This window comes from Haemaphysalis longicornis, unplaced genomic scaffold (assembly GCF_048455015.1).
Source record: "Haemaphysalis longicornis isolate Haplotype H1 unplaced genomic scaffold, Haemaphysalis longicornis Haplotype H1 scaffold_3, whole genome shotgun sequence".
Taxonomy (NCBI): Eukaryota; Metazoa; Arthropoda; class Arachnida; order Ixodida; family Ixodidae; genus Haemaphysalis; species Haemaphysalis longicornis.
The window spans coordinates 110,921,104-110,937,797 of record NW_027526335.1 but is presented as its reverse complement, the minus strand read 5'-3'; the positions used below and the strand labels follow the sequence as shown (position 1 = coordinate 110,937,797).

General features: G+C 45.7%; 1 protein-coding gene across 1 annotated transcript in view; it reads left to right on the top strand.

The window, feature by feature from the left end:
- Window positions 1–16,694, top strand: part of LOC144173389 (tissue alpha-L-fucosidase-like) — a 30,935-nt gene that overhangs the window by 2,780 nt on the left and 11,461 nt on the right. Inside the window, exon 2 of the mRNA XM_077701840.1 lies at window positions 5,637–5,924. Within this exon, the coding sequence (XP_077557966.1) occupies window positions 5,637–5,924 (288 nt within the window). The remainder of the gene's footprint in view (window positions 1–5,636; window positions 5,925–16,694) is intronic.

The following is a 16,694-nucleotide window of genomic DNA, read 5'->3' as shown; positions in this document are numbered from 1 at the left end:
CCTGTGGTCTCACACAAATGCGCGTGTGCAGGAGGTTACGGCGTGAATCGGTGCAGTATTTTTTTTTTCTCCAAAAGCGAACACCTTCTCGATCCTCAATGAAACTTCACACGAAGGTCCCATTTTGTAGTCTATTTTGTGTGTATCCGGGAACAACCACGGTGCTTACCTGGTTATTCTGAAAGTAAAAACGATTTTCGCCTGTGGGAAAACGGCAGCCGATTTAGACGTGCGGGCCAGTGCAACTTGATTGCATCTTTCTAGGGACCATACTGATTGTCAGAGTTCCGGTGTATAGCTCCCTTAGGGGGGAACAGAGTTGCGCCTCTACCCGCCATCTTGAGTTCTAAAGTCGTGCGGGAAAGCCACTCGTCAGGCGTGTACCGGAGGTAGTGAAGGAAAAATGGGATATCTACACGGGGAAAAAACTAGAAGTGCAGAAAATGGTGCAAGCAAAGATAAAGCATGAAAGCAAACGATGGATGGCAGAAATACGGCAGAAGCACAAAAGCGCATCCAAGAAGTTTTAGAACCATGTGAAATTACTAAGCTCAAAAAACGCTATCCATTAAAAATTCTTGGTTGATGAGGAGGGGAAACATTTAGATTTAGAAGGAGAAAACGCATTAGCGCATATTCATCGAGTGATTAGTGAGAAGTTTAGGGCAATAGTGGTAGGGAAGCCTGCACCGATAAGATCAGCGCCACAGAAGACTGCGGAAAGAAAAATAAGTTTGAGCAACCTTGATTGGAAAAAACCAGAGCAAAAGGTTTCCCCCAGACAGCAGCGGGGCCGGACGGAATAGCAATGCAACTGATAAACCTGCTTGCACCTAAAAGTAAGGAATCGTTTATGAGGGCAATAGATAAGGTGATAAAAACGAAATGGATACCAGAGGACTCGCTAGAAAGTAGGATGAATTTAATGTATATAGGCAGAGGCAACAAAGCCAGTATTGATTCATACAGACCATTCACAGTAACGTCAGTAGTGTATAGATTCGTCATGCAGGCGATAAAATCAGAAATTCAAGCATGGATGGAAGAAAATGAAATACTTGAACTCCAGAATTAATTTAAGCGAGGCAGACGATTGAAGGATAATTTTTTCGTGATAACGCAATGCATGAAGTTGCGAAAGCGCAGGATATACCATTATGGATTACGCTTTTGGACATTAAGGGGGCATATGACAACGTCAACAGAGAACTGCTGTGGCGAATGCTTAAACTCTAGGGATTAGATGACGAGTTAATACAGTTCCTTATAGCAATCTATAAAGACAATAGAGTGCACCTTACATGGGAAGGACAGAAATGCGCCCAGCAGGTGAACACCCATCGGAGACTGAAACAGGGATGCCCTTTGAGCCCAATACTGTTCATGCTTTACATGGCATGGTTAGAAAAGAAATTGGAAGAAAGTCAAGTAAGATTTAGCCTAACCCATATGCTGCAAGGCGAAGTGGTACAACAGCGTATTCCGGCAATGTTATACGCAGACGACATTATTCTTTTAGCTGATAACCAGACCGATATGCAACGGCTAATAAATAATAGCGGTCAGGAAGCCACCGACCTCTGGTTAAATTTTAGTGCAGAAAAATTGATAATGGTTTTCAATGTCGCTACCACTGACGCAGTGTCTATCCAGCAGGGGGAATTATCCAGATTGAAGGAATATAAATGTTTGGGAGTGTGTATAAACTATGCGGGCAACTGCTTAAAAACTCACGAGGAGCAACTTAAGGTTAAGGAAAAGCGAAACGCAGCTATAGTGAAGGTTAGAGCTCTGTGGGGGTATAAGAAATATGAAGTAGGGAGAGGAATGTGGAAAGGAGTAATGGTTCCGGGTCTCACATTTGCGAATTCTGTACTCTGCTTAAAATCAGACGTTCTATCAGGCCTTGAAGTGAATAAGAGAACGTTAGGCCGTTTGGCCTTAGGCGCGCATGCGAAAACATCCAACGACGCAGTGCAGGGAGATATGGGCTGGGCATCGTTTCGAGTTCGAGAAGCAGAAAGTAAAAAATGTTTTGAGATGAGGTAGAGAGCAATGGACCAACGAAGGTGGGCAGCTAAGGTTTTCAGGTACCTATACTTGAAAAGCGTGGACACGCAGTGGTTAAGGAAGAGTAGAAGTCTAACGATGAATTCCGGAGAGAACAGTGAAAAATCCAAAAAAGCCAAGGTAACCAAAACAGAGGCAAGGCATTGTGAAACGAATAAATGCACAGAAAAAATGGAATCTAAAACGTCATTAGATATTTACAGGGCTGAGAAATTGAACATCAGAAAGGAAAATTTCTACGGTAATTCCCGGGGCAGTGCTTTGCTTTTTGAGGCTAAAGCAGGTTGCTTGCGAACTAAGAGCTTTGTGGCAAAGTATTCATAAAATGATGGGGTGTGCGTCGTCTGCGTAAAAGAAACAGAAACTACGCAGCACATAGTGTTATAATGTGAGGGTATGCATCCAAGTCTACATGCGGAAAATATTAGGCTTCCAGAAGCCCTAGAATTTAACGGTAACACAGGGGAAGTTAACTTCAAGGCTGTCGAGGCGACAAAAAGAAGATTAGACGGTTGTTGGACGAAAAGCAGAGAGTAGAATATTGCCTGAGACAGTTACCACCTGTAACAAAAACTTGAATGTATTTTGTGCCTAACAAGCTTTTTGCGCCAGCCCTAAGCAACGCTAGTGTAAAACCAAGAGTATAAAACATAGGTATAGCAGTCCTTTCTGGTAAGATGACATGTCATTACCCCGCTACAAAGGGGAAATAATAGCAATAATCAATCATCAGAATCGGAGCCGCCGCCAAGTCAGTGGCAGCGGCGGGGAGGAGTCGGCGCACGCGTGTGCCAACAGCTGCGGGAAGGCTCGACTGCGATGATAGTGTGCTGCTTATCAGCTGAGTGGCCGCCGTTGCCGCCGCGGCTGCCGTACAGCAACCGCCACCGGTCAATGGAAACGAAGTGACTGACGGTGTCTTCTGGACGTGGGCAGGGCATGTAACGCGAATGCAAGATAAGCGTTGGTTGGTTGGCAGGGCAAGACGAAATGGACGGGGGCAGGGCATGTAACGCGAATGCAAGATAACCGTTGTATCCCTAGAGAAGGCAAGCGTGGCAGGGGGCGGCAGAAGTTAGATGGGCAGATGAGATGACATTTTTGGTGATAAATTGGCCGCAGTTAGCGCAGGACCGGGGTAATTGGAGATTAATAGGAGACGCCTTTCCCTGCAGTGGGCGTAGATAGGCTGGTGGTGGTGATGATGATGATAATGATGATGTATTCTGCGCAGCACACTGAAAGTGGGCTTCGCTGTCGTGCGGTGGATTCCGCGGCATGTGGTAATCAGACACTCAACTCTTGCGCTACGCGATATACAGGAACTGTACTGATTGTGGAACGACGGTGCCACCTGGGGCACGCAGAGTGAAGCAGACGATGGGGATTCGTTCTGCTTTCACGGCAGGAAGCAGCCAAATGAGGTAACAAATGGAAATAAAATATGTAAGCAGTTTTTCTGATCGTCTGGTACCTAATATGCCTCCTGCCATGGTCGGAAGGGGCCAAATGAGGTAGCAGACGATCGAAATTGTGAAAGCACGTTTTCTGAACGTATGCTACCTCATATGGCTCCTACCACGGGGAAGGAGCAAAATTGGGTAGCAGACGATGAAAAAATCTGAAAGCAGGTGAGGAAACAAATGCAACACTTAGTGGCAACAATAAAACTTGGGAATATTTTAATATGATTGGTATCAGCGGTTATGCAACTATTTGTGACCGTCGGAAACTAGTGACGAAAGAGAATTTCTGATCATCGGCTACTTCATTTGGCTCCTTCCCACGGTGAGTCCCCATCGTCCGTTTTGCTCTCTATAACCCAAAAGGCAGCGTCATTCCAAGATAAACTTGCACTCGCTCGCAGGGGCAAATCGGCCGCCCCTTTTCCTTAGGGGAAAATTATTTTTATTTATTTTCAGACTAAACAGACAAGTGCCGTCGTTTTTTCCGGAGTCAAACAAAATAGAACACAAAGTTGGACAATCGTGTAAGATTTCAGGGAGAACCAAGTGGGGGTTCGCCGGTAAAAAAAGTAGTGTTCCAATTGTCGTCCTAACACCCTGTATATTTTGCTCTAAATAATGTCCGTACAGGGGAACACTTCCGCTCGTGTCCGCAGTTTAAAAAACGTCTTTTCCTAGGCGCATTGTTTACTTCGACAGTGGTGCTAAGGGGGAGAGAATATTGAGGGGTGAACGTTAAGCGGCGGTAAGGTGCGCAATGAACGCCCGCGTTTAATCGTACTTACTGGTAGCGCGATGCGTTACACGCTGAATGCTGCTCGCTTTTTTTTCTGCAATCGGGGCAACATTAAAACGTTACCCGTCACAATATGACTGCGGTGCTGGATTACTTAGGTACATCTTAACAACCAACAACACTATATTTACTATATATTCGTTACTATATTTGCCAGCAGGGCACACTGAATATTTAGTCAGAAATTTCACAAACGGCGGGATAACGTAAGCCCATTTTTCTACCCGGTTTCCCTTGTTGCCCTTCGCTGTGTTGGTGAAATGCATAAAAAATGATAAACATGTGAAATGAAATCCTGGCTTCCGATACCATCGCAGTAACAGTCGGAAAACGTCGAAAGCAAGTTTCACTGTTTTCACAAGTTAGCACTTCGACAGAAAGACTGCCTGTTGCACTGTTTGGTACTGGTTCATAACGCGCGAACAGCGCAACGATGACTGCAGTAGCAGACGTCCTGTCACCCCTTATTCTTCTGCATCCAATCGTTATCAACCAGTACCACTGCGGGCTTTCAGGAGTGCAAGAGAAGGACGACAAAAGCGAGACAGAAACCGTGGCTACACTAAACGGGGGTAAATTTAACGAAAAGTGAACCTACCCGATGATAATGGCGATGACAAACGCATACCCAGCTGGAGATACGTCAAGAGGCACCCAACAGCAAGCGCTTATGGCGTATTGGTGAACCTTGGGAATACTCATCATTTGTGGTAGTTTGAGTCCTTAAAAAACAAGAACTTAATAATAATAAACAAGAGTCAATAATTTGCAGTCCTCAAAGAAAGATGAAATTAAATTTTAGACTCCGATGGCGAACTTGACAGAGCTTGCCATGTCGGGCTCAGAGCAGGGTCTATGTGAATGAAGGACTATTTTTGCCCGCAATGAGGAGCTCACAGCATTTCTTTGCTTTGGATCATGCTTTGAAAGACAACATATCAAAATCACTGAGAAAGAGACATTCTTCAACCATTTCTGGACAAGACTTATGAGAACAGTAGCAGCACTGTCATATGATTTCCTTACTTATTTTGTTTAGAACCACGAGTTACAGTGGGTCAGTGCGTAAGCAGTGACAGGCGCCGAGCTGCAAGGGCCAATCGGGACAAAAAATAGGAAGTCGTGAGATGGTGCAAAACGAGGTGACAGAGACGATGGCAACTTGGCACTAACAATGCACTAAGCACTTGGCACTAACATGTCGCCTCCATTCTGCCTACTTAAACCGCTGGAAGAGGCTTAAACTTTCTGTTGCATTGTGCACTATAGAGTTACTCCTAACTATAATGCTTCACAACTTGCAGGTCAGGAGCCCGATACGTCGTTCTGACGGCAAAGCACATCGATGGTTTCACAATGTGGCCGTCAAATTACTCGTGGAACTGGAACTCCATGGACATGGGGCCCCATCGCGACATCGTTGGAGAACTCAGCGCTGGAGTTCGGCGAAAAGGAGGAATGCGATTTGGTGTGGAGCACTCCAAAATGGACCAGTTTCACCCCTTATACATTGCTGACAAGGCGTCGCGGTGGACCAAAACTGATTTTCCGCGAACCAAGAGTACTCCAGAATTGATGGAGTTAGTCGAGAGGTGAGAAAATGTTTTCCTGGTGCTTCAACTCTCCCTCTAATGAAGCAACGTCATAGCGTAAGGTTTTAGCAGCGAAGCTGTATAAGGTTTTAGTTTTGCCATATAGCGTTAACAGAAAAAAAAGCCTAGCTCACGTGAGCGTGCCAGGTGAGGAGCGAATGGTGTTGGCCGGGCTTGCGCGTGAACTTACGCCACGTGAGGAGCCCGCAACAGAATAGAATAAATACAGAGCGCACGTGAGCATGAGCCCCGCGAGGAGCGTCCGGCGTTGGCCGGCTTGACCACCTATAACACTGCCCAGCTATCGTGGTGTGATCTTTCGCGTGCTGTTCTACTGGCCAATTCACGTGAGCTGGCATCTGAAGTAGGGAGAACCGACGCAGAGTTCGCGCTACAGTAGCCATGCTAACATGGTCAACTTTGGGGAGATGTGAAAGGCTGCGGATGAAACGATCCAGGCCTGTCAGTCATAGAGAGCGTTCAAGAGAAAGTTCGGAAATCCATGTCAGATGCAACAGACGGTACTCCGCCGAACGGAGAGGGGCCGCCAGCTGTGCTGTTTCTCCAGCCTTGCACCTGTAGTGCAAGTTGCGCCGTGTTCTTTTCAGTACCAAGCAGCAAAAAGAAAAGGAACAAACGAAGCGCCGCAGAAATGTGGCCATTGTAGGGTCCCCACATGAAACGATCTTCGCGAGCTGCGCGATGGGCTAGCATCAGCAGTTTTGGTTAGACTGTCCACCACACAAATGCGGGACGAGTTGGCTAAGCAAGACACTTGTGCTTTAAAGCCCGATAGTATCTATATATACGAAATATGGCTGAACATACGCAAAGGTTCTCTAGGTGGCAATAATGTTGATGAAAGAAAGTCGTACAAATTAGTCTTAGCCCCAGCGGTACGGTGTTCGTCACAGTACAGCAAGGTGTGAGCATAGTGGCATTGTAAATGACGAGGAACTGCACAGGCTCGTCTAAAATTGAATCAGAAGTTTGGCGATTCAATGCCTTGGGCGATTCAATTCCGGGGAAAAAAAGCTGCGAATAAACACCAATTATTTTCATTTACGTCAGTAAATGTTGAAAGCATTTATTAAAATTTTTACTTCCTTGGTGTGTCCGTATAAAACTGCACCCTTTTTCACACCGTCAATATAGCTAAGGACAATGTCGATATAGCCATATTCAAGCAATACAAATTAGACCTATTTTGCCAGTACCATTTCTCTCACAATATAGAGGATGGGTAGCCATTTAATGAAAAAAAAACAAGCGTTCCAACGAAGGTTTGAGAGAGAGTCAGAGAGGAATTTTATTGAAATGGAAAAAACACAGAAAGGTCGGCCTTGTGGTAGTATATCTGGACAGCTATTCTGTGTGTGGGATGCGAAAGGGAAAGAAATAGCGTGGATAGAGGACGAGAATGATTAAGATGCCTTCAATAAAGCCGTAACATTATTTACACCAATATAATATATCTGCAATGATATATCTGCTGTTAACAAACGACGAGAAATACCGTATTAATATTCTTCATGAATTACAACGACTCTTCATCAACCTAGACTGCCGTGAAAATATGTTTCTGGTGGGCTAATGTACTTTCGATAAATCTGCACCATAAATGCGCGTTTCAGAATTCCCAAAACTTCTGTCTCCTTATGAATTGAAAAGCAATGCACTACAGATTATTCGAAAAACGACCCTTAGCAACGATCTTACTAAAATCTGTATCAACTCATTCTTACCGATTATCGAATCATGATACATTAGCTGAATTTGAAAACAAATAGTTGCTGCCCGTTAGGATGTGACTCTATCAGCACATATGTGTCCTGATGGCCATCCAAACGCAATAAAAGTACACGAGCTAAATGTATGGGATAAAAATGGTGACAACTCGATAATTAAAGTGGACAAGAACAATTTCGCAGACTAACACCATTGGAGTTTATGAAAAATTTACAGCATACCTATATATATATATATATATATATATATAAAAATAATACTTTGGAGAAGGTAGCGGCCTCAGAGCTCTGCCAACGTTTCGACAAGGAGACTTGTCTTTTTCAAGACTTGAAAAAGACAAGTCTCCTTGTCGAAACGTTGGCAGAGGTCTGAGGCCGCTACCTTCTCCGAAGTATTATTTCTATTTGGTGACCATCTTCAAAGCCCTCTCGTTCCCCATATATATATATATATATATATATATATATATATATATATATATATATATATATATATATATATATATATATATATATATATAGCGACTCAGAAAATGGGAAATGAGGGGCTCCGTGAAATAAGACAGAAAATAAGGGTTGGCAGTCAAGAAAACCTCGGAAAGCAAAGGGGAGGTTGTGCTGGGTCATTGAAAGAGATAAAGAATTTTTTTAGTCGAAAAGAAAGTGGTGAAAAAATTCCCGCCGGGTGGGATCCGAACCCACGACCTCCAGAATACCGGTCTGGTGCGATAACCACTACGCTACCGGCAAGGCTGTTTCCCCAGCACTTTCTCAGGTATTTATGGTAGGGTATTTTTGTTTCCTGCGCTTGGGGGTGGTAGTCAGAGCCACTCAGACTACTCGGGGTGAAGGGGACCTTCTTTTTAACCCCCGGGCCGTGACTCGAGTGTCTACGACACGTCGAGAGTGGTCGACCAGCGTTGAACCCTCTTAAGCTCCCTTTGGCACCAAGGCTGCCAGAACAGAGGCCACCCCCAAGCGCAGGAAACAAAAATACCCTAACGGCTCGGCTACGAGGCGGTTCCGTGTAAGAGTCGAAGTCTCGCCGGTCATCTTCTCATTCCTTAGTTAACTTTAGTCATTGCGGGACCACAGTCACGGCTTTCCGCCAGGGTCTGCGCCGAGGCTTGAAGGTGAGGCTGCGGCGGCCACCGGGCGGTGCTCTGCTGCAATCCTGCTGCCAGGCGGATGAACGCTTGAGGGCTCTCTTCCTGCGGCTGCATGGTCACTACTGCAGCATGCGCGGGGTCGGCCAGGCCCTAAATGACATACTGCCTCACAAAAGAAGACACGCCGGAGAAGTCAGTCTGCGAGCAGCTGCAGCTTGTCGTATGTGTGTCATGACGTTTTCGCTAGGGCCTTGGTGACGGGCACGCATTTTCATGAAGCGAGCGTCATAGCTGGCAGTCCAGTTACCGAATGCAGCGATGAACGCCCGACTCCAGCATACCCAGGGCGAATGGGAGGGACCATCATAAAGGTGCCATGCTCGAGCAGCATCGCACAGGCGTTCTTGAGCAACTAACAACTTGGTGTGGTCTGGCCACGCGTGGTGGGTGGCAAGGGCGTCGATGAGCTTCACTCAACAAAGAGCATCGTCCTGGAAACCTCGGAAGATCGGGATGACCATGTGGACGGGCGATGAAAATGGTCTGAGAATGACATTGCGAAGCTGCTGACAAATCTCTCTGGGGACCTGAACAACCCAAGAAGGGTGGCCGGCATTCGCACCAGCGGTCGTCATTAGGAGGTTCGATCGCTCTCGGCGGAAATTCTAAAGACGATATAAATCACGGCGCGAACGGTGCAATTCGTGGCGAGTCCAGAAGACGTCGTCCGCTTCGAAAGCTGCGCCCAAGGCTGGCTCGCCCGGGTGCTGAGCATTACCTCCGTTCGGCGCTCGTGCTGAGACCGTGGCCCCACCAATCAACTCGGGCAGCAGGGCTGGAAGGCGTGGCAGTCCCTGGCCGCTGCTGAGGGCCGTCCCAGCGGCTGGACCACCGCGAAGGAGAGCAGGTTCGGAGGCTGGGTCACCTCGGTGCTTGAAGGGGTGTCGGCTGCGCCACTTGTAATGAGTCTCAAGACGAGTCTCAAGATGCCATGTTTTCTCTCACGGAACGAGCCTCGCGCTTCTTTCTTCGATTCCCGTCGGCGGCCGTCCTTCTTGACTTGGTAGTGGATTGGCCGCTGACCTGGCTGTCAGCTTTTGCCGTGCAATTCTTCACGCCTTCACAATATGTATATTGTGCCTTGGTATATTGTGGCCTTGTGCACTAGGAAGGTCGATGTGGGATACAGAGGGTTTCAGCACGCCCGCGAAATTCCCCAAGCAATATGCCCCCGAGAGGTCCGTGGAGTCCGCGAGGAATACGCCCAGAGGTCGGCGAACTCACTCATGAGCCCACTCACTCAGACTCATTTGGACTCAAACTCACGTGTGAGTTTGAGTGAGCGCGAGGCTAGTGTGGCATGGTGAGTTTGAGATTGAGTGAGTTTGAGCCGAGTGATCCCGACTGAGTTTGAGTCCGATTGAGTTTGAGTACGCCTGAGACCTAGTGAATTCTGAGTCCATTTTGAGTTCTGAGTACATTTTGAGTTTGAGTCCATTTTGAGTTCTCAGTACATTTTGAGTTTGAGTCCATTTTGAGTTCTGAGTACATTTTGAGTTTGAGTCCATTTTGAGTTCTGAGTACACTTTGAGTTTGAGTCCATTTTGAGTTCTGCGTACATTTTGAGTTTGAGTACATTTTGAGTTCTGAGTCCATTTTGAGTTCTGAGTACAGTGTGAGTTTGAGTCCATTTTGAGTTCTGAGTACATTTTGAGTTTGAGTCCATTTTGAGTTCTGAGTACATTTTGAGTTTGAGTACATATTGAGTTTTGAGTACATTTTGAGTTCTGAGTACATATGAGTTTTGAGTCCATTTTGAGTTTTAGTACATATCAGTAGCCCAGCAGGCAGCTATCGTTGGCTGTTAAGTTTCATGCGTCACTGTGCGCTCGTAATTCAGGTTACCTGCGGGTACGGCACCAATCGCGATCTGCATGATCGGTTGGGAGGGAGGGGGTGTTTGATTTTTTTTAGTTTCTTGTTGAATTTTCATGGCCATAAGCACTTGCTGTATACCTAATTTTCGCGGCTGGGCGCGTGAGTGATAATTGACTGGTGAAGTCATAAAAAAGGGTTGTCTTAACTTTTCCTCCTGACGGATCCACTAAGAGCGTGGGAAAGGGTGGTGGGAAAGCGCACGGCGGCGCTGGCGGGCTGGTTGTTCGCCTGCTACTGTTAATGGCTTGATATACTAGGGGTCACAAAGGAAGAGGTGAGAGCCAGGGGGAAATGGGGGCAGGGGCTGTCTTTTCTGCAGTTTCAAATGAATTAGCTGAATTGACTGGGCAGCCACATTAGATTGGGTGAAAAGTGAAACTGACGAGGCTAAGGCGTGTAAGGTAGCAAATGAAAGGTCCGGATTAACGGAATCACGCAGGGTAAATAAAAAAATGCTTCCTGATTGCAGTCATCAGGCAGTCATAATGAGTCATAGATTGGGTTAAAATTCAAAATGATGCTGCGAGGGCATGTGGGGAATCAAATTCAAGGTCTCGATGTGGGGAATCATTCGGGACGAAAATACGTTATGGATATATTATGACGTAGTCATGGTAAGTCATAGATTCGGTTAAAGTTCAAGTTCATAACGCTAGGGCGTGTGACATATCAAATTAAAGGTCTCGATGAGGATAATCACGTGCTTCCTGATTATTATCATGACAGTCAAAATGAGTCATAAATTAGCTTAAAATTCACAATGATGCCACTGGGTGTCCGGGGCATCAAATTGAAGGTTTCGATAAGGGAAATCACGTGGGACGAAAATGTGGTAGGGCTATATCATGAGATAGTCATGGTTAGTCATTGATTGGTTCAATATTCAAATTGATTCCGCTAGGATGTGATGGGTATCAAATTAATGGTCTGGATGAGCGGAATCACGTGGGAAAAATACAAAAATGCTTCCTGGTTACAACTATGAGATTGTCATGGCGAGTCTTATATCAGGGTAAAATTCAAAGTGACCCCGCTAGGGCGTGTAGGGTGTCAAATTTACGGTCTTGACGAGGGGAATCACGTGGTACAAATAAAAAAAGGCTTCGTAGTTCGAATCGTGAGATAGTCATTATGAGTCATACATTGGGTTAAATTCAAGGTGCGGCCGCTGAAGCATGTGGGGCATCAAATTGAAGGTTCCAGTTAGGGGAATCACGTCGGACACTTAAATAATGCGTCCTGGTTACAGTCATGACAGTCATGGTTAGTTTGACTGGTATGAATTCCATATCAGCCTGCTAGGGTGTGTGGGGTATCAAATTAAAGGTCTCGTCGAGGGGGATCACGTGGGACAAATATAAAAATGCTTTCTGGTTATAATTATGAGGATATAGCAAAAGGTATATAGCAAAAGGTACACACTCACACTCTCACTCTCACTCACACTCTCACTCAACTCACACTCTCACTCACACTCTCACTCACACTCACACTTAACTCACACTCTCACTCAACTCACACTCTCACACACTCTCACTTACACTCACACTCTAACTCACGCTCACACTCTCACTCTCACACTCTCACTCACACTCTCACTCTCACTCACACTCTCAGTCACACCCACACTCTCATTCAACTCACACTCAACTCACACTCACACTCTCACTCAACTCACACTCTCACTCAACTCACACTCAACTCAAACTCACACTCAACATACACTCTCACTCACACTCTCACTCCCACTGACACTCTTACTCTCACTCACACTCTATATCTCACTTACACTCACACTCTCGCACTCCACTCTCACACTCTCACACTCAACATACACTCTCACTCACACTCTCACTCTCACTCACACTCTTACTCTAACTCACACTCTATATCTTACTTACACTCACACTCTCGCACTCCACTCTCACACTCTCACACTCACTCTCACTCACACTCTCAGTCACACTCACTCTCACTCACACTCTCACTCACACTCTCACTCTCACTCACACTCACACTCACACTCTCACTCACACTCACACTCACACTCACGCTCTCACTCACACTCACACTCTCACTCTCACTCCCACTCTCAATCACACTCACACTCTTACTCTCACTCTCCCTCACACTCTCACTAAACTTACACTCACAGTCACACTCACACTCTCACTCTCATTCTCACCCACACTCTCACTCTTACTCTCACTCACTCACACTCAGAATCCCAGTCACACTCACACTCTCAGTCACACTCTCACTCTCACTCTCCCTCACACTCACACTCTCACTCTCACTCTCAGTCTCTCACTCACTATTTTACTCACTCTCTCACACTCTCTCTCTCACTCTTTCTCTCACTCACACTCTCTCACTCTCTCTCTCACACTCTCTCTCTCTTTCTCTCACTCACACTCTCTCACTCTCTCTCTTTCTCTCACTCACACTCTCTCACTCTCACAATCTCACTCTCACACTCTCACTCTCTCACTCTCTATCTCACTCTCACACTCTCTCTCACTCTCACACACTCTCTCACACTCTCCCACTCTCTTACTCTCACTCTCACTCTCTCTAACTCACTCTCTCTAACTCACTCTCTCTCGCTCACTCTCTCTCTCTCACACACACTCTCTCACACACTCTCAAACACACACAAACACACACACACTCACACACACGTGCATGCTGGAAGTTAACAGCTTGGTATGGTGGCGGTTATTGCTTACAACAACAGCGTGGTGGTTTTCCGAGCTACGAGAGCTCATCCCACCTAGCAAATGCTAATAAAAACTAATACAAGTGCCTCAGCAAACAACGAGGCACTTTTTTGTTTGTCCCACGTGATTTCCCTCCTGGAGAGCCTCAATTTGATACCCCACATTCTTTAGCACCACACCTCTCTGTATTTTTACCCAATCTGAGACGATCTATGATTCCCGTGTTACACGGTTCGCCATTTTCGATATTTTTCCTATTTCTTTTTTAGATTTTCTAACATTTATTTTTATCAATTCTCTACATTTACGCTTTTATAATGATTACAGGTTGAACTTCCGTGATATCTGCATTTTTGTGTATATGCAGGGCGTTACAAGATTATGGCGGGAAGGGGGAGGGGTGTACTCGGCAAAGAATGCTACGCAATAAAACAGCAAAGGTATATCCACGAACGCCTCGCGCTTCAGAGATTCGCGGGGACAGTTCGCTTTGACACAAGGCGTTTTTTCAGGATGCAGAGCAAGAATGCACGGAACCGTAACCCTAAACAGCTTCGACATAAATGAACGGAGCAGTGAGCGCACGTCCCCTCGCCCAATCTTGCTTGTTTCGACCTGGGCACCAAGCACAACATCGAGCCTGGACCGCCTCTGTCATGTACACCAACACGGATCTTACATCAAGAGTTTGATATCCAATATATACGTACAATTGCTTCCAACCAGCGCTACTCTTCATGAGCAGCAGGTATAGCTGTATTAAATCTGCAACGAAAATTGTTTCCCACCTCACAGGAGCTACGGTGTCATGTCGTGACGAATGCAAGAGTTTGAGCTCACGAATTTGCACCCGTAATATTTTTACCACGCGTGAATTTGAAAACACTGACTGCTAATGAAATCAGAGTCCATCTTACTCCGAGTAAATTCCTAGCATGAGAGAGTTGTGAGGCCATTTGAGTTCTGAATTCATTTGAGTTCTCAGCCCATTTTGGAGTTCTGAGTACATTTTGAGTTTTGATGCCATTTTGAGTTTGAGTCCATTTTGAGTTCTGAGTCCATTTTGAGTTTGAGTCCATTTTGAGTTCTGAGTACAATTTTAGTTTGAGTCCATTTTGAGTTTTGAGTGCATTTTGAGTTTGAGTCCATTTTGAGTTGTGAGTACATTTTGAGTTTGAGTCCATTTTGAGTTCTGAGTACAGTTTGAGTTTGAGTCCATTTTGAGTTTTGAGTCCATATTGAGTTTGAGTACATTTTGAGTTTGAGTACATTTTGAGTTTTGATTACATTTTGAGTTTGAGTACATTGTGAGTTCTGAGTACATTTTGAGTTTTGAGTCCGAGTGAGTTCTGAGTTTTGCGCTCAATGTGAGTTTGAGTTTGAGTGAGCGCAGATGTGCTGCTCAGCATTGAGTCTGAGTTTGAGTGAGTGGTGATTCGAAAAACAAAATTGTGAGTGAGTTTGAGTGAGCCGCGCCAACTTTGCCGAGGTATGGGTACGCCACGACGGATTCTACTCACCGACAAAGGCTACTACATGCACCAGAGGGCCAGGACGAACCATGAGGTTTATTGGCAGAAAGGTATGGCGCATAATGAACTCCAAGATCCCTGTCTTGGTGTTCTTGGGCTAAGAACTACACTGAACCGACGCGCGCCACAAGGCCCCGCCCGAACGGGCGGCTATAGCCGAGGTTGCACGTTGGCCGCTCACGAGCTAGGAATAGCCTACCTTGCGCGTCCGATAAGGGTAAAAAGCAGACCCCTACCGAACGACACAACGATGGCAGAGAGGGGGACGGGCAGCGCCCGCGGTCTCCGTCTTTTTCAGTCTCCCCTCCAAGAGCAAGAGCGCCCAGAGACCCGCGAAACGCGCGCGGCGCGCGTATAGGGCGCACAGGTCACGCAGGCAGGTTCCTGGGTGTGGCAGCACTGGGGGTCTGAGAGTTTAAAACAGGAATGAGGGTGAGATGGGCGGAAGCAAATCTACTAGGTTAGCTAGGAGTAGGGCAAGTAAGCGTAATAAAACAGGCAAGTCGGTTGCTGACTACCGACCCGACGCCCTGATACAAAGCGAGAGCCACTAATCATCATCATCGGTGGAGGAGATGCGACACGTCGGCCACGTGTTAGCGGGATGGTTCCGCTCGCCGGCGCCCCTCCTACATATATATATATATATATATATATATATATATATATATATATATATATATATATATATATATATATATATATATATATATATATATATATATATATATATATATATATATATATATATATATGGTAAGGAAATGAGGGGCTCGTTGAGGAAATACAGAAACATAGGTCGGCAGTCTACAACGCCAAAGGAGGCATGGGGGTGTGGTTAGGCTCTATTGTTTACTACGGTTAATGAAGTTAAGATTTTTTTTAATATAAGGAAGAAAGAAAGCAAGAAAAACACGCGCCCAGAGTGGGGACCGAACCCACGCCTTTCGAGTAGGTCTCGAATGCCTTACCAATTCGGCTATATATATATATATATATATATATATATATATATATATATATATATATATATATATATATATATATATAGAGAGAGAGAGAGAGAGAGAGTTAGAAAATGAGGGACTTGTTGAGGAAATACAGAAAGGTAGGTCGGCTGTCTACAACGCCAAATTAGGCATAGGGGTGTTGTTAGGCTCTTTTTTTCTATGTTTAGTGAAGTTAGCATTTTTTAAGGTTACGTAACAAGGAAAGAAAGGAAGAAATAAAAACACTCGCCCAGAGTGGGGACCGAACCCACGCCTTTCGATTTGATCTGGAATGCCTTACCAATTTGGCTATCTGGGCGTCTGTGTTCTCCTTGACTTTCTGCGGTATTTATATTTACTAGAACCGTATCTGATGCTTGAGGGTGCTAGCCAGCGCCGCTCTGACTACGCGGGCAGAAGGGGACCTTCGTTTCAACCCCCGGGCCGTGGCTCGAGCGCCTACGACATGTCGAGAGCGGTCGACCAGCGTTCAACCCTCTTAAGCTACCTAAGGCACCAAGACTGCCAGAACAGAGACCCTCGCTATGCATATAGCGAATTAGAATGGGAAATGAGGGGCTGGTTGAATTAAGACAGGCAACAGGATAGGCAAGAAAAGCGAAGGAAACGAAAGGGGAAAATACTGTAGATCTGATATATTTTTGAAAGAAAAAAAGAAAGTGGAGAAAAAATGCCCGTCGGGTGGGATTTGAACTCACGACCTCCAGAATACG